This window comes from Stegodyphus dumicola, chromosome 5 (assembly GCF_044657685.1).
Source record: "Stegodyphus dumicola isolate Sdum_Otavi_A_Nest chromosome 5, ASM4465768v1".
Taxonomy (NCBI): Eukaryota; Metazoa; Arthropoda; class Arachnida; order Araneae; family Eresidae; genus Stegodyphus; species Stegodyphus dumicola.
Genome location: NC_140772.1, coordinates 178,302,453 through 178,321,468, shown reverse-complemented (window position 1 = coordinate 178,321,468; position 19,016 = coordinate 178,302,453). Strand labels below are relative to the sequence as shown.

Genomic DNA, 19,016 nt, shown 5'->3' with positions numbered 1-19,016 from the left:
TGATTTAATTAGAAAAGCTGGGAGTTTCTGTCAACGGACGATAATGTTTGATTTTATTTAACCATTCTAGTGGAGGAAGATCTTAAAATTGAAGATACATTTTGGCAAGTTAGTTTAGAACATACTAGGCAATTCAATTCTATTGGTCATGTCTCGTATGTCACAGGATGGCAAGGTGCAATACGATTGCCCCCTCCCTGAGTGTTATGAAGATTAGGTCTGCCTTGCTGAATGGATGCAGGAATGGATATTTATCCTACGAGATTTAACTAAGTTTAATTAATTTTACGAAAAGACGTTATGATGTCTGCATATGAATTCGTGATAATCGTTCAGGGATTCTTAACCTTTTCTGCCTTATGCACATCTTCCCTTTTGAATATCGAATTAAAAACATCATACCAACGTTTAAAAGAATTAAAATATTACTTAAATACTTTAAAATAAGTTTTATAAGATTTAATTATTTAACATTAAGACATATGTGGCCATAAATATCTCAGGAATTTTTGAAAACATTGTATTAATTTTTTAATAAAAGTTGAAGTATACAATTATAAAGTAAAAGAAAATTATGTAGTTACATTTTTTAAAGTATTTTACCTGTCGTATATTGATAAGTATCACACACACACACACATAAAAATAAAGTCTTCTAACGATTTTCATCTGTGATCCACATCTCTCGCACTTCATTGAAGAAGCAATTAGCGAGGTTTTCTCCAAAAATTTAAAATAAATTTCCTCTAACGCTATTAACAATTTATAAATAAATCTTTGATTAGGAAAGCCAAGTTGGCCAAAATAAGGTCTCAAAGGGCAATTTTTTTTTATTCCGATACCAATAATTCTTGGTAATTACCAATAACAACATTCATCTTCGAAGCGGACATATCCATTCCATTTGAAATCTGAGGAATTCGAAGAGATGAATAATCAAATTTTAAAATGGCGCGGTAATGCACAAATATTCAGGGCTGATTACATCACGCATAGAATTAAAATTATTTAAATAATCATTCATAATAAAATCATTTTTATTAAATTGTATTTTAATATTTAACAGCCATAAATAATGTTTAAAACATTAGATTAAATTTATAGATATTAATAATAAAACCATTTATGTTTTAAGTAAGGTGACGTCATTGATTACATCATCCACAACATAAAATTATATAAAATATTATAAACAACATATATTATATAAAATATTATAACAAAGTTTTTATTTCAAATAAAAATGCAAAATTAAATTGATTTTTAATATTTAGAAGCCATAAATAATATTTAAAACACGGAATTTATGCATAATAAAACGTATTATTTTTTAAATGAAATGACAACAAAGTATCGGTTACCATAAATAACTTATCCAGCAATGGGTTTAACATAAATCGTATTACTCGCCAAAAAAATCGCCAAAATCCGTGCAACCGTCTACCAGAGTAGCACCAAAAATTACAATGAAATAAGCTATATCCCTTAATACAAATATTAATTATCCTAATAAAAAATTAACCAACTTTCCGTTGAAGAAAAAAATCATGCAAAACTTTTCAATATCTTACAAACAGTGAAATAAGCAAAAAATAACATGAAAGCAACTCAAAAAACAAAACATTCCGCGCACAATTTTACTCTGCAGAACAACTTTATAAAAAACATCAATAAAAATGTATTATATATATATAAAAAATGACAATGAAATATGCCAATCTGTTAAAAACATTTACATAAGAAATACGATGAAAAATTGTTGCAAACCCATATTTCTAAAAGAATGAAACTATTCAAAATGATGCGATTTCATCAAAAATCTATCAACAACAATAAGAAAGGAAAATTGTTACCAAAATCACATTTTTAAAGATGTGAGAAGTATACTCAGAAGCTTCGTTTAAATTTTTTTTTTAAAAATACAAAATATTATCATTTTTCCTAAATTCTTTTTGTAAAAGCAGTCGCAAGGATGAAAGTTTAACGTGTCCAAAAATCAAAGAAAAATAAACTGTACATTTTTAAACATAAACGTTTTTAGAAAAAATGCCGTTGAAAAGGTGTAAAGCTCACTTTGTTAAATAAATTCGTATTAAATCGATTTATTGAAACACGAAATTTATTTTAAGTTCTAAAAATAGCTAAGTGCCTACATTTCATGACGATGAGAAAATGGAGTGCGTAGAGTAAAATCTCGCTTTCCTATAGCCCTTTATATCTCAAAATGACGCGATTTCGTCACAAAACATAAAATAAAAAAAAATCTAATTCGAATTTCGAAAAAATCGCTTCGAGGTGCACTGGCTCTTGTCTAGATGCATCTATGTACCTAATTTCGTAGCCGTGGGTCTATTAGCTTACGCGCAGCGCGAACGAAAAACACACACACACACACACACAGAGACAGACTCTTTGTTTTATTATATGCAGAGAAGAGATTAACATTATATCATTTCTATAGATTAACGTATTAAATAATCTACTTAATCGAATATTCTTTAATAGCGTGCAGAACTCAGAATTTAAAATACCTAAAAGCGCGTTTCGAATACCCTAGTGACTTCACGCAAAGATCTAGATATTTTTTCACAGGTAAATTATTTTCAAGCAGTAGGAGAAAATTTTAAAAACATATGGGAAATGTTGAAGAAGAGATATCAGAAAGCGAAAGGGCTTTGCTACCTTTAAATCCTGTTCTCAGTCATATATTTTCAGAATAACTTTATGCTCAGAAAATGCATGCTTCTACGTAGCATAATAACTTGCTATTTAATTTTCGCATTCTGTGTATAAATGTCATAAGAATGTTTAACTCAGCGACGCTTGCAAAGGATTTATGAGCATGAGGTACACGATTCCTGACGCTTTCATGCTCTTCTGAAACATTTAGAAAATTTATGTACTTTAAGAGAAAAGTGATAAGGCTTTCCGGCGCTTAGTTTATTCATTTACAAGACAGTTTTACAGGTTCTGGAAACAAAGATTTTATAGCACCGAGACAATTTTTAGCCTCTTACAACCTGCTGCTCTGCAAATTACCATTCAGAACAAAGTATTGTATAATTAAAGAGCATTATGTTTCGGGTAATAATTTTTAACTATCTTGAAAAAGGTTCAATGATTTAATACATTTTTCCTCTAGATTCTACAAAGCATGTACTAATGATCTAGATAGTATTATGGAAAATGAGAAACAAGAAACATAATTCTTCTACAAAATTATCGATTAATCGAATAAAACTTTAATTATGGTTAATTCTCTCAAAATTGGGCATTCAGGTTTAGCATTGGAAAGTGCATTCGAACAAATAATTCTTATAAAAAGTAGAATTAATGGAGTCAATTATTGAATATCATTAATTATTTACTTGTTTCTAATTAGCTTCTTACTTTCTTTTTGTTTGTTTCTGTAACTGTGTAAATCACTAAGTAAATATTTTGAATCATTAAAGAAAATATTTTAAATCATAAACATTAGAATGGGCAGGAAATTCTAAATGCTTTGTTGACTGAATACCGCAAATAATGGAGGCTAGTTGACTAAATCTAGGGAAGCCTTCGGGAAGAGTGTTCCAAATGGAAGTGGCTTCCATTCATGATATGGGCGGATGGGGTAAATCATAAAAAAATTCCCAACCGTATCTGCGATAACCTACCTGTGTTTTGCAACGTTGTATGCTCCACAGCTTTTAAAAATTTAAATGTTATACGATTAAAATTCTTGTTGTCATTGTTCCTGTATTTGACGGAAAAATGGTTGCCAAAGCCTCAAGAAGGTTGAAAGTCTACTTCCACCCCAATTTTGAAGAAGAGAACCCCGGCGAATAGTCCGGGAGGCCCTTCTTTTCTACTACATATCCACACGACAGAACATTCGGCTCGTCATATTTTTATAGTGCCTTCATGCCGCAAAGATACTATACATTTACAAACATTCATGCCTTCTGTGGGCTTCCAACCCGGGCTCTTCGGTACCGCAAGTGGCTCCCCTAACCACTATATTGTTTGGGCAATCTGAATTCTCGACCATTGTGATTTTTACTAAACATAGCACTTATAACAGTAGTTGCGTGTTAAGTACCCGTAATATTCGCAGACAGAGTATGCAATGAAAAATTTCTTTCAAATTATTTTAAGTACATTGAAAGCATTACTTTAGAAAAGCCTTCGACAACATATGATCCCGCGGGTCGCCGAGTGACCCATTTATATTATAATTTCAAGTGAGTCACTTGAAGTCTCAAAATAAAGTATATTATATGAAAATGAATTATAAAATCTTACCATGAATGGAGCCCTCGAAAAATACATGAAACATAAACCGAAAATAAATGATAATAATAGCATTTTTGTTTGACTGCAAACATAATTTTAAGGGAAAATTGGTAAGTTTATCAGGTTCAATGTTCCGCCTTACTTTCTTTGGGAACATGCACAGGCCTGACTCGGAACAGGGAGCTTACTAAAGCTATGTTCAATAAATGTGGGAAGTAGAGAAGATACACAGGAAGGGTATACGAAACCCTTTATTTTTCACTCTTTACAATAATTTCCGTACTTCGGAATACAGAGACCAACTAATTGTGGTCTGAACGTAAGAATATAAAAATATTTAACTAAACTCTAACTTAACTTTGGAATAATAAACAAGGGCCTACGTGGAAGATTGGCCGTATATTAACAGGAAGCCGTATGGAGTACAGAGAACTGCTAACACTACAATACGTTTAAAATTATCACAAGGATTAAACCTCTGGCCTGGAAGGCAAGCAGCAACCGAGTAAAACTGCTAAGGTAAGCGGCCTGCTTCGACTAACTCCTTCCTCTCTCTCGCTTGGCAAAAAGCCACAACTTAAGTACTTGGCGTTCCCCAGACAAATTTGCATAAATAAGTTAAAGCTTTTAATTCTGGCCGGAAGTAGAAAATAAGAAGTGATAGTAAAGATTTAAAATAAAAATAAACGTTAGTAAAACTTAAGATCCTTACATACTTCCCGCCAGAGTTAATTAGTTTAAAACTGAGGTCTAAAACGACCTTGTTGATAACTTTTAGCTCTAGAATCTAACGCGAGGCCAATCTTTTACAAACATTTCTCACTAGAAACTAGAAATTTAAAAAAAAAAAATTGTTTTTACAATATCAGCTCCATGGACAACCAATTTTTCATCTGTACTGCATCTAAACAGGAGCTTTTATTCAAATCTGGTTCCTTCCAGAGATCTGGAAGGAAAACTAGTTTAATGAAATGTTACACAATGAAATGGCAAGTAACATGAATATTTATATTTCTCTTAACATTCTTATTTCATTCATGACTTTATTTTAATTATCTCTCCCCGTGCTCTCTGACATGTGTTGTAAAAGAAAACACCAAACACGAATGTGTTTATTTATGTATATGTGTTCAACACTGCCGCCTACAATCAAAACACTAACGTGTTAAAATTCAACATAACAAGACCTCGTAACACACCCTATCTTCAACTCTAAACCCTGAGGTACTATTCTGAAAGTGGCTAACTCTGAAGTGTAGCGTCAGAGAGCCTAACTACATTCATTCAACCTTTAACACATATTCACCATAATTTGGTCTTCTTACAGTCACACGAATAAGTTTAATTTTTTTTTTTTTTTTTGCATTACTTTCACTTTTACCATATCACAGTATTTCTTAACATTTAAAATAACAGTTCACGTTGTATATAAGAACATATTAACATGCCGTTAATTTTACGCATTTTAAAACATACATTAGTAGTACATTGTTAACTTCTATTCTTTTCCAAGCAAGTGCCAATTCTTCTACATTGAAACACTACATTTCAAAAGTCTTTCCGACTAAAACTTCTTTCTTGCCAGAATCTTTTAACTAAAATTTATACAATAACTTTTACAATATTCAAGTATTTACACATTCCTATTATACATCAACTTTAGTTTTACTCGCGAGTAATTGAAAAACATAATACCAAAATAGGTAACAACTCATTTGTCGCCTTTTTGGCGATAAAGGTAGACCTCACATGAGGTAAAACTTCTTGAAATCTGCCACTTGCAGTAAGAATGAAAGATTAACTTAAGTTTGCAAAGTAACATAAAATTTTACTTATCTTTGTGATATTCGGACATTCTTTTCTCAGCCAAGTCCTGGAAGGTAGCGAAGATTCTAGTTTGATTTATCCTCCTTCTTGTGCGGGCTCGCCCTTCAGAGCCTTCCTCTAGAAGCTTTCTTTTTCCTCCAGTTCGGTCACCCTTGAATACCTTCTTTTTCGCCTCTGCCTGTGGTCTTGGCCGTTTGATGGCAGCTGGTCTTGGCGGAACCGGGACACTTCTTTCTCGTTCCTGCTTGGACCTCGTTGCTGGCCGTTCAAATTTTCCTTGTATCTTTTCCTCCGCCGCTGGTGGCCCTTCCGCAGTTCGGCGACATTTGCTGCGGAGAGTCCTGTCCGATGAGTAGATCTTCCGTTTGGGAGCCGGGTTATAGTTGCCGTTATTTCTCCTGGCTTTCTTTGCATTCGTCGTACTTCTCCCTTCTTCACTCTTGGGGTGGTCGTGAGCTCTCTTTTCTGGACGGTGGAACGGCTTCTATTTCTTGTTACCTTCATATTTCCAACGGGGAAACTTTCGCTTCAATTGCTCCTGCCTCCTAATGGCTTGCCCTTGTACTTGTCGTTGTTCCCTCTCTGGAGCTTGTGCCTGCCGCGCCTGCCGTGCCGGATCCTGCAAAAGATCTTTGAATATTTGCATTTTATTACGATCATAGTAGGGTTTTATTTGATCAATGTTTGCAGAGCATGTTTCACCATTCCTGGCTTTTAACACCACTACAGCGTGAGTTATTTTTTCTATGACATATGGTCCTTCAAATCGTGGAAAAAATTTGGCGGTTTTATCTTCTGGTGCTGAAGAAAGTGAATGCTTAATTCTTAATACTTCATCTCCTACTTTATAAGTTACTCCCCGTCGTTTCAAATCATAATAAAGTTTTTGTTTTCTCTGTGCTACTTCAGTATTCTTTTTTGCTTCATTAATTAATTTTTCTATATCACCCATTTTAAATTCTGGGGCTCTTTGTTGCACATAAAATAATTTATCTAACGGCGTTATAATCTTTCTGCCGAAAAATAACTCAGCAGGAGTTTTGCCCGTTGTATCATGTTTTGCGGTCCTAAGGGCGAAAGCAAATTCATTGACACAGTTATCCCAGCTTTTATGAAAATTTTTAACATAACTACGGATAATTTTCACTATATTTCTATTGACCCGTTCCGCTATATTTGATTGCGGCCGATACGGGACCATTTTTAAATGACGTATGCCCAGTTTTTGGCACACGTCTTCAAATACGTTACTTACAAATTGAGGAGCATTATCCGATATAACTTTTAGGGGCGCCCCGTATTTTAAAATATATTTATTTAAAATAGAATCAGTAACTAATTTCGCGGAGGCTCGTTTTAAGGGAACAATTTCGGTCCACTTACTAAAATGATCAACCATAACAAGGAGATAGCGACTTTTATTTAACTGACTTTTTGGAAAAGGGCCCAATAAATCGATGCCAATTATTTCATTTGGAAATTCGGATTTAATACTATTTAGAAACCCGGCCGGGCGGAAATTAATATAATTAACTGCTTGACATGTTGGGCAGGACTGGACATACGCCCTTGTTAACTTTTGCAGTTCAGGAAAATAGACAGCCTCGCGTACGTGTTGGATAGTTTTTCGAATACCCGCATGAGAAGCTAAAGGGTTGTCATGGAGCTCATGCAGGATATTTAATCTAAGACTAGCTGGGATAACAAGTCGAAATTCGTTGTTGGAATTTGTAGTTTTTGTATAAAATATTAGACCATCTATTAGTTCGTAATGGGCCGCCCTATTTCTTATCGCCACAATATCTTGGTGGCTAAAATTTTCAGGATCCTTTAAATACTCATAAATGCTTCCAAACTCAGGATCCTTACCCAGTTCGGTTATTACAGTTTCTCGGGAATTTATTGTACATGCTGTGAGCATTGCCACCTTTACAGTATTACATTCTTCATCTATTTTTATTCTGGATAGGCATCTGCTACGATATTTTCCTTTCCGGGGGGTATTCTTGATTACCAGATTATATTCTTGTAGCTTGAGTGCCCATCTTATTAACCTTGGGGATAAGTTTTTTACTGAGTACAATCTAGTTACCGCCGCATGATCAGAATACACTGTTATTGGCGCCTTTCCAAAATAGACTCGGAACTTTTGCACTGCTAACAGAACTGCAAGTGCCTCTCTCTCAGTCGCGGAATAATTTCTTTGTGTTTGATTTAAAGTTCGACTAAAAAATGCCACGGGCTGCTGATTTTGCGAAATTACCGCTCCTACCGCATAATCCGAAGCATCCGCTGAAATTTCTAAATTCTCATCCTTTTCAGGAAATTTCAACACAGGGGCTTGCGTTAATGCTTGCTTTAATTTTTCGAAAGCACTATTGGCTTCGGCCGTACACGAGAATCTTGCCTTTTTCCTTTTTAATTTTAACAATGGTTCAGCAATAGCTGCAAAATCTTTTATAAAGGACATATAATATGGATAAAGTCCTAGAAAAGAAGAGAGTATCTTCGCCGTATTCGGTGGCGGATACCTTTGCACAGCGATTATTTTTGATTCGTCTGTCTCGATTCCTTTCTGAGATATTTTGTAACCTAAATATTTTAATTCAGGGGCTGCAATTTGCACTTTTCGACATTAACTTTTAGACCGGCCTTATTTAATAAAGAAAACACCTGTCTTAAATCCTGTACATGTTGGTCGAGATTATCACTAGTTATAATGATATCGTCTAAGTAGATAAATGTGGACTTTCCAAGAACAGTCCTTAACACAATGTCCATACATCGCTGAAATGTTGCCGGTGCCCCTGAAAGGCCAAACGGCATACGCAGAAATGCATAAGTGCCAGACTTGGTTATAAAAGCAGTCTTAGGCACGTCCTCAGTTCTAACCCCTATTTGAAAATAACCAGTCGTTAAGTCTAAAGTCGTCATATATTTGGTAGACGTTATGTTCCTTAGAATTTCTTCAATAATAGGTAACGGATATACCGGATATTTAGTTATGGAGTTTAATTTACGGTAGTCAATCGCGAATCGCCACCTTTTTGGATGTGTCAATGGATACTCATTATTTTTCTTACATAAAACCACCGGGCTAGCATAACTACTTGAGATGGGCGTTATGATCTTTTTACGTAGCATATCGCTGATGTGCCACTCTATAATTTTTTCTTTATTCTTATCATACCGGTATGCTTTGTGGCGAACTGGCATTGAATCTCCGGTGTCAATACTATGGTTAGTAACTTGAGTAAATCCTGGAATATCACTAAATAACGAAGCAAATTCACTTACGACTTGTCGGATTCTTTGTTGCTCTTCATTAGGCAGGTGGTCAAGGTTTAACATCGGCGGCTCCGATTTTTCTTCTCGAACTAGTTTCATCGTCAGCTTAAGGGACGCTTTATTAAAATCCAGCGTTGCTTGTGCCTCTGAAAGAAAATCTATTCCTAAGATAATATGTGCTTGCAGATTCTTTACTATAAAAAACATAACCTTTACTTGTTCGTCCTTGATACGGACGTATAGCGGTAATTTACCTATGCACTTACATCTTTCTCCTTGCGCAGCTAACACTGTCGTATTATCCGAATTATATATGCGATATTTACGAAAATACTTCCTAAAAAAATCTTCTGCCACACAGGAACACTGCGCGCCTGTATCCAGGAGTGCGGTGGCTGGGATATTATTCACCAACACTTCAATCTTCGGAAGAGTCAAATTTTTCACCATTACTGTATTTAACTTGAAGGAAGAGGGGTTTTCTTGGCCTTCGGATTTCCGCACCCTCCCGTCAGCAGAAATCCGTTTTAGTTTAAATCATTTTTCATTTCCATGCTTTCTTTCTTTTTCCACTGGCCTTGAGACTTTTTTCCTGAATTGCTATTGAACCGTCGACGTTCGCCGGCTGTTTTTGGATGCTCGGGTTTCCTTGCCCACTGATTCGCTTTGCTTCCGTAGCCGTGTGCTTGACTTTGCTGTGGTCTTGGCGCACCAAATTGGTTTCGTTTTTCATACTGGCGTCTTCTTTCAATGTCCGCCGTTCTTTGACTTTCAAACTGGATTGCTAGCTCAAATAACTTTTCCAGTGTAGTCGGATTTCTTAATTCAATAAAGTCTTGCACTTGGGGCAGTAACCTCGTCAAAATCACTTGAATTATTTCAGGATCCGGACGGTTTCCATACAAGAGTTTGAAGACGTGAATTTTTCTTAAAATAAAGCTTGAGAGATTTTCGATTCTTTGCTGATATATGCTGAAAAGTTCCGTTTCTAATTTCGCACGATCCCTTACGACAGGGAAGGCTTTTGCTAGGGCAGTCTTGAAATTTTCGTAAGTATAGGTGGGACTTCCTGCTTGACCCAAGAGACTTCTGCCTATACATTTGAACCAGTTAAGCGCTTGGCCCCTCAAAGCGCTGGTAGCTAAGGTAACTTTCTGAAATTCGTGCACGGGGTAGAGCATTAAGTGGTCATCTAGTTTTTCCAAAAAACTGGTAACCGGTGAGTTTCCATTAAATGTTGCTTCTGGTTTCATCGCTGCGCGCATGGTCTGGACGATGTAACCAAATCCTTCCAGGGCGGCAGCTGGCATTTCTGGATTCTGAGCCGCTTCTGCAGGCAGCACAGGTTCTTCTTGAAACTCGGCCATGGTTATCCTTCTTCATCGGGCGCCACTATCAGGTTCAGTGTTTCTCCTTACTTTCTTTGGGAACATGCACAGGCCTGACTCGGAACAGGGAGCTTACTAAAGCTATGTTCAATAAATGTGGGAAGTAGACAAGATACACAGGAAGGGTATACGAAACCCTTTATTTTTCACTCTTTACAATAATTTCCGTACTTCAGAATTCAGAGACCAACTACTTGTGGTCTGAACGTAAGAATATAAAAATATTTAACTAAACTCTAACTTAACTTTGGAATAATAAACAAGGGCCTACGTGGAAGATTGGCCGTATATTAACAGGAAGCCGTATGTAGTACAGAGAATTGTTAACACTACAATACGTTTAAAATTATCACGAGGATTAAACCTCTGGCCTGGAAGGCAACCAGCAACCGAGTAAAACTGCTAAGGTAAGCGGCCTGCTTCGACTAACTCCTTCCTCTCTCTCGCTTGGCAAAAAGCCACAACTTAAGTACTTGGCGTTCGCCAGGCAAATTAGCATAAATAAGTTAAAGCTTTTAATTCTGGCCGGAAGTAGAAAATAAGAAGTGATAGTAAAGATTTAAAATAAAAATAAACGTTAGTAAAACTTAAGATCCTTACAAGTTTGGCAACGCAGAACTATAAACCATAATTCCAACTGGCTTTGCCATTTTTTCCGTATTCCGTTCAATTTAAAAATGCAAACAAATATTTTCACGCATAGAATTTATTTTAAGTAAGAACAGCAACAGTTTAACTATCGAAATTCAGACGCCTGTAATCGTCTGAAGACGGCCGACTCACTAGAAGTTAGACTTTGACTAAACTGACGCCATAATATCAGCATCAGGTGGAGGTACCGATGTCGAAGAGAAAAATAATGTTCATTCAGTTATGCTTGTTTTTATAAGAGCTAGAATATTAGCTTTTATTTTTGTGCTTAAAGTTTAAATCATATTGTAATTACTTTCCTATAAAATCTCTCTCATAAAAAAAAGACCGATTTAAATGAAAATATCATTGACCAGAATCTTTTTCTTAACATACGCATTTTAATTGATAATGACCCGCAACCAAAAAAAGAGGTCGAAGCATGCTTTGAAGTTTATTTACTGCTAATTTTTATAACTAACGTTTTCTTTTTTTTTTTTGTTAGAAATTGTGTATCAGTCACTTTTATTTGCAATTCTTGCTTTCAAGTTGAAACATAAAGACTATTGCCCGTCAAAACTCAGTTTGTCGTGGAGTCATATCTTAGTACAGAAAAAGAAGCGAGCATGAGATCTCTTCTATTTCCTTTACATGTGAAACAAATGGGAGTCGGTGTCTATTAGACAATCTAAAATGAACGATAGCTCCTCTTACGTAAACAGTTTTAAAACGCTTTGCCATAATCAGTCCATCAGTCACTTTAAACGAGAGAATTAATAAAACTATCATTGTATTCTTATAATATTAGATGTAAGATGGGGGGGGGGAACTAAATGAGCCTGTTTTTCTCTTAACTGGGAAGGTTTCGAGACATTTACTTACAAACAAAAATCAGAGACTTTTTTGCAACAAAGAAATATTTGTTTATGGATCTGTTACCGTACACGCAAGTACTGTTGAGAGCAGCCATCAAATAAAGGAAGGATATTATTAAAAAAAATCCTGTCAATAACCACAGGCTAATTGAATGTTTCTTATCGGCTGGGCGGAATATCATTTTAATTACTTGCTCAGAAATGTCAAGACTAAAATAATTTACGAATTGCTTCAGTTTAGCCCACTGCCCATATTTATTCAGTAACATTTATACAGTATATGCAAATCTCAAAATAAATTAAAGCGTTTTTGTAGAAGACAATTAATTATCATAAACTGATTACATATTCAGTGATATCTCTTAGCAAAAACATCATCTTTCGTAAAATGTTAAGAATATTTATTTTTCAATGATAATATTATCATCAACGATCTGTATTACGCATGTTAATGAAATTCACATCATACATAGAAAATACATAGACCCATCATTTCACCGGGAATCTGTTTACTCAGGAAAGTTATCATTTAGACATATATATATATATATATATTTTTTTTTTTGTTCTCACTTTAGTTTTTACATTCATTTTACTGTTTACGTTTATACTGAATCAGTTGCAATAAGTATTGAGATTAAGAAGGGAAATTTTGTTAAAAAAAATTTGGTCCTTAAGCCTAGGTCAAAGTCTCGAAATTAAAATTAATACCTTGATAAAAATAGAAAAACAAAAACCGCACAAAAATTATAACATTTTTACTACGTTTTAAAAGTGTTTTAGCTATTCATTAATTAAAGTGACGTGTTATAATAAGTTCTGATTTAAATCGCGGAATATCCACGTTTAAATTTGTTGCTCAATAATTTCTAATTAAAATCAATGAATGTCCATCAGACGAAAAATTCAGTGAATGTGATAATAGACTGAAATAATTGCCTACTTTACGAGCTAAGTAAAATTGAATATAAAGTATATTTTGTTTTGGCCAACACAAAGACTGATCATACCATGAATTTCATAATTTAGTTATTAAAATCTAATTTCAAATAAATAGTGAATATTCAGAGTACGAATAATTATTATGAAGAAAATGAGACATACCAGTAGCACCAACATCACAGGACAGCTAAAGACATAGTCATAATAGTCCTTATTTTGCCATGGACATCTGCAATAAAATAGAATGTGTTTTCTTCATTTTCAGTATTAAATATTTAAAAAAAATCATAAAAATACTTTGATGAATACATATCCATATAGTCCCAGTAAATAAGGTGATTTATTGGGTTTCCTCATGTGCAGCGTGAATATTAATCGGTTTTCCTTACAATGCCTTTTAAGAAACACCAGGAAGTGATGACCATATTGCCTTATTTAATATCGCCAGACCAATCAATCTAACACTCTAACATAAGGCAATTAAATTCTTTTATTTAATGAGGATACAATATGGAACAATTTAAAATAGTAAAATATTAATTTTTTTCAAATTAAAATTATTTAAGTTAATTTGTTTGTAAAGCTGTTAAAACAATAAAGCATTTATACTTATTGCATCTAATCAGTTAAGCTTAAATACTTTTATATCTAGATAAATACAGAAGTGAAAAAATATTATGTATATATATAATAAAAGAAAGAGTCTGTCTGTGTGTGTGCGTGACTTTCGTTCATGCTTTTGCGCGTAAGCTAATAGACCCAGGGCTACGAAATTTGGTATATAGGTGCATCTAGACAAGAGCCAGTGCACCTAAGCAATTTGTAAAATCGCTTCGAGGTGCACTGGCCCTTGTCTAAATCAAATTTCAAAAGTCGAATCAGATTTGTTTTTATCATTTTTGAAGAAATCGCATCCTTTTGAATAGTCTGATTCTTTTAGAAATGTGGTTTTGGCAACAGTTTTTCATTCAGTGCTTTGTATACTGAACTACTGACTGTTGAAAATATGACATAAAATATTAGTAATAATACACGCAACAAGCATATCGCAATCTTCTTATTCTGACGCGCATGTGTCTCGCGAGGCACAACAGAAAGAATTTCCTTTTCTCTCTCTCTCTCTATCTTTATTAGCTAATGGCAAAGAGGTTTGTATAGTTTGAATTATGTCATCTACAAAGTACAATTTTGATTGGTTATTACTTTCTGATGATAGTTTCATTCTTTTAGAAATGTGGTTGTGGCAACAGTTTTTCATTCGTTGCTTTGGATACTGGACTGCTGACTGCTTTTTCTTGAAAATATGAGATTTATTGCTTATTTCATTTTAATTTTTTATATTATGTTTTAATTATATATAATTTTCCTTATATAAAAAGTTTTGCATAATTTGTTTGAGGAAACGAAGTTCTTAACTTCCTTTATACCATTTGAATTCTTAAGATTTTGCAAAGGGAAATTGGTTAATTTATTTATTAAGATAATTAATATTTGTGTTAAGGGATATTGCTTATTTCATTGCAATTTTGGTATATACGAGTATAATACATTTTTATTGAAATTTTTGTGTTTTTTTATAAAGTTGTTTTGCAAAGTAAAATTCTGTGCATTTTTAAGTTTAATGTTTGGTGTTCATTTTAAGCATTTTTCTGGTACCTTTAAAAGCCAGACAAAGGCTGGCTGCGTAGCGGCTAGTTTTTAATAAATGATATATTATTAACTTTCTCAATGCAACTAATTTTAATACTATATGAAAAATAAATTTTAGCTCAACAATTAATTTTGAGCTTTTATTAAACGTTATATATTTTCTCTATAAGAATAAAAAATTGCAGCATTCAATATCTGAATTATTGTTATAAAAGTTAGTAAAAAATAAGCTAACAGAAACTGAGATGGTTAGTTATTACTTTTTAGGAACATTTCATTTCCGATTTATTTAATAAATAATAAGTAGCATGTAGATTTTTTTTCTATAAAGAAATCAGAGAAAAGATGCAACGCAGAGAGACCTGTTTCTTTACTGCATTTTTAAGAAGTTGATTAATTACACGTTTTAATGATATGATGATATGAAGTTGATTTTAATGATATGAACTTGATTAATTACATATTTTAATGATATGATATAATGATTTTAAAATAATTTATTATAGTTTTAACTGTTTCATATAATTGACGCAAATACTTTCTACTACTATATGAAGTTGATTAATTACATATTTTAATGATATGATATAATGATTTTAAAATAATTTATTATAGTTTTAACTGTTTCATATAATTGACGCAAATACTTTCTACTACTTGTGGACTTCATATTGAGCAATTTGTTTAAATGTCTGTCTTCTTTGTAATGCGATATTTGATTAATATAGCTTTTTGTCTTTTAACATATTACTCCATGCCATTATTTGCAGAGAATATTCAAGACTAACAGCTGGCCATGTTACCGCCTTTTCCCAGCATTTTTAAAACATCTTTACAAGCAGAAGATCAAGATTTTAATACCTATAATTAAGACGACAAGATTAATGAGTTTTAAGAGTCTTTGCATCATTTTCTCAGTTCCGAACTCATCTCAAACGAGAACAAATTAAAACGCTCGCTGTAATTTACCCAGTTCCGATAAAGCACCGAACAACTTAGTAACTGTCGTCGCTTTTGACAGCCTAATAAAGGCGGGCAAGCGCTCAAGATTTAAAAAAAAATATGTTCAGTACGGCAAGGGATCAAAGACATCTGAAATGATTACCTTTTACATGATATGAGAGTCCATGACTCAGGAAAAATTTTGACACTTGTAAAATTTCTTTCCTAACTGACTGAAATTAAGGGACCTGTGAGTTATTGCTTTTCGCTTTTGTCATAAAGCAAGTTACGAATGTCAGGTTGAGAAGTCAGGAAGATGTAATGACGTAAACAGAAATTTAATATGTTGGCTGTGGAATTTAAATCAATATTAAATTTCCAAATTTCTACTTGCAGTTCTGTATTTCACGATATTTAAAAGTAGTAGTCGGACAGAAACATTAATCGAGTTTACAGTTTGAAAAATATGAATAAGAATTCTTCATTTACAGATTATTGCAACTCTCAGTAATCGTAATTTGTGAACTATGACAGCTCATCTACAACTTAAGCTATGAATTCTATTTCCCGCCTCATGTTTAATAAACATGAAGGGCCAATAAAACACCTCAGCGTGGTATTTATTGTTTTTTATTTTATTATACTGTTTATTGTATTACACGTCTATGTAAAACAAAAAAAAGTATTTTCATTAGAGGGAAATAATAGCTGCACGCTTCGTACGCAAGCGATTTAATGAATAAAATATACAGCTACATCTAGAATAATCACGTTTTTCTCTATTACTGAACGCATAAATTTCTTCCTGGCGTTATATTCTATAAAACGCGATCATAGCAAGCTTTTGTATCACTTGGAATTTATCCTTTTTATGGTTCATATTAAATCAAAATTTTATGTTCCATTAACTTTTATTTTTTGGGAATTAATTCTTAAATTAATACGCTTATCGTAACTCCTACGATGGATATTTTAGCTGTTAAGTTAAAATCTGCACCCAAAAAGTTAAATTTTCATTTTGTGATTTTCACGTTTTTTAATTCTTAAGTATTCTTAAAAATTGTTTTAAACGTTGAAGGGAACCGTTCTGAAAATGAAATATACATAGAGTTTATACAGAAATCGTGCATATATTAACATTAAATTAGATATTATTACATATATGAAATTAAGATGAAACTATAACTATGAAATTTAAAAAAAAGTTATTTTATTTTATATTTCGGATTGCGTAACTGCAAATAAATGTATGTGCCTCAAAATGAAAACAGTTTCTGCATGGAGAGTCTAGCTCAATGATTTTTCAAAATAGGATCCTCTTTGGTTATCATGTTGCGGGCTCTAACCACAAATATAACATAAACTTTAACATATACAAATGTTTTGAATAGGAAGACATCTGAAGAGAACAGACACCACATGACTTCCTTGTACGGCCTATTAAATTATACACATTTTTTGCTGCATTTCATTTAAACTTATTTCTTCGAATTCCATTTGAGATCAGTTCAGTTCTTAGTTCGCGGCAAGACATAAACACGGCAATACATAAAATCTCAAAACACCTTTATTAAAAATTGTAAAATGCAGAAAAACATAAAACGCCAAATACATTTAAAAACAGTTAAAAACATAATTTTTAGAATTAAAATTGGAGTCCCTACGCAAATCAAGCAATTTGGTCAGCGGGCAGAAAGACAGGTATTTCGCTGCACAAAACATAAAGTTTACTTTTGACCGCGCTAGGTAAAAAAAAAAAAAAAAAAAACTTAAGTTGGTGCACAGACTGCCTTAATTCACTGCTCTACTAAGAGTTTTAAATGTAATTAAATGGCGGCGTCTTTAGGCTTAGTACCATTTAAACAACTATTAAATATAGGTAAAAATAACACGCCGAACATATATTAACTTAGAGGAAAAACAACAAAATTTTCTTCTGTTGGTGAATTAGATTTTCTAGAGGCATTTTACATTGAAAAAAATATCTCTGTTCTAGTTAACGATCCTAATTCCAATCCATCTTTACCTTCAGCCTTTAAGAAGTTATGTTTTAGTTTCTTGTTTCATCAATAAATGACGCCAGTAGCTTAACTCCTGCCCAGCCATTCTTATTACTATATCTTATCTCGTTCTTTGCTCTTTGGCAGCTGAGATGGATGGTTCGGTGAAACCATCGAAACTAGTCCTGTGAAAATTCGCAAATATAACGCTGAGTTTTGTTGTTTGCCTTCTAAATTAATAAAACTATTAAATTGTTGATAAGTCTACAATTATTGCATGCAGATTAGATAAAGGCATAAAAACGTTAATCGGAACATAAGAACAACATAGTTCAATCATGTTTCGAGCAAAAATGCACAGTTTACCAACATATAAGAATAAAAACCTGAGCTCACTCAGACGAGTGACAGATTGACACTATATACGCTTGGTACGACCGATTGCAACGAAAAAGGGAGGTGCAAAACTACATGGTAGTATAGCAGTCCTATGTACAAAATTTCGATGTTCTACGGCTGTTCAATTTTGAATTAAGCGAGATACATACGTACGTACAAATGTCAAGAAAAAATGTCTCCTAAATCCGTTTTTAATTAATTTTACAATCCGCTTTGATAGAAAGAGTCTATTATTCTGTCCATACGTACAGATCGCAAAAACATCGTTCAGATGGGTTCGGGAGCAGTAAAAATGGATATTTTCATTGAAATATGATACCCACAATTTTTCACGATTGCTATACTTTCTTTAGTTCGTACAATGACGTAAAAAGGAATAAAACATCAATTATTTATAAATCTTTCCTGCTATTTTAACATGCATATTCAATAATGTATTATTAACTATGCAGATAATCAAGAATGCAGTTTGTTTTCGAGAAGTAAACAAATGTAATTAAAAAGGAAGAATTGTCTGTAAAAGCATAATTTAAGTAATTATGTCAGAGGTATGTAACGAAACTTGCCATGAATAATTAGAATAAAACAACGTTAGACGTTAGAAGTTAAGTAATTTTATGTGAATAAAATCAGTTATGATAAATGCATTAATTAATATGGTAAATGTGGATGAAGAAATAAAAACAATTAGTTTAATTATTTTAAGATTGAATATAATGAATACGCATAAAATTAGGAAGTAGACAGTAAAGCATAATATTTCTGCTCCTAGACTTTTATTATCTTTTAATATTTTTGCT

The 19,016-nt window shown here is 33.1% G+C and overlaps 1 protein-coding gene and 1 long non-coding RNA gene across 2 annotated transcripts in view; one reads left to right on the top strand and one right to left on the bottom strand.

Annotated features, from left to right (window-relative positions):
• LOC118199505 (diuretic hormone receptor-like) overlaps window positions 1-19,016 on the bottom strand; it is a 509,054-nt gene that overhangs the window by 27,212 nt on the left and 462,826 nt on the right. The window contains exon 9 of the mRNA XM_085817429.1: window positions 13,388-13,454. Coding sequence (XP_085673555.1) covers window positions 13,388-13,454 — 67 coding nt within the window. The remainder of the gene's footprint in view (window positions 1-13,387; window positions 13,455-19,016) is intronic.
• LOC118181749 (uncharacterized) overlaps window positions 1-19,016 on the top strand; it is a 273,477-nt gene that overhangs the window by 81,228 nt on the left and 173,233 nt on the right. The gene's annotated exons all lie outside the window — the stretch shown is intronic.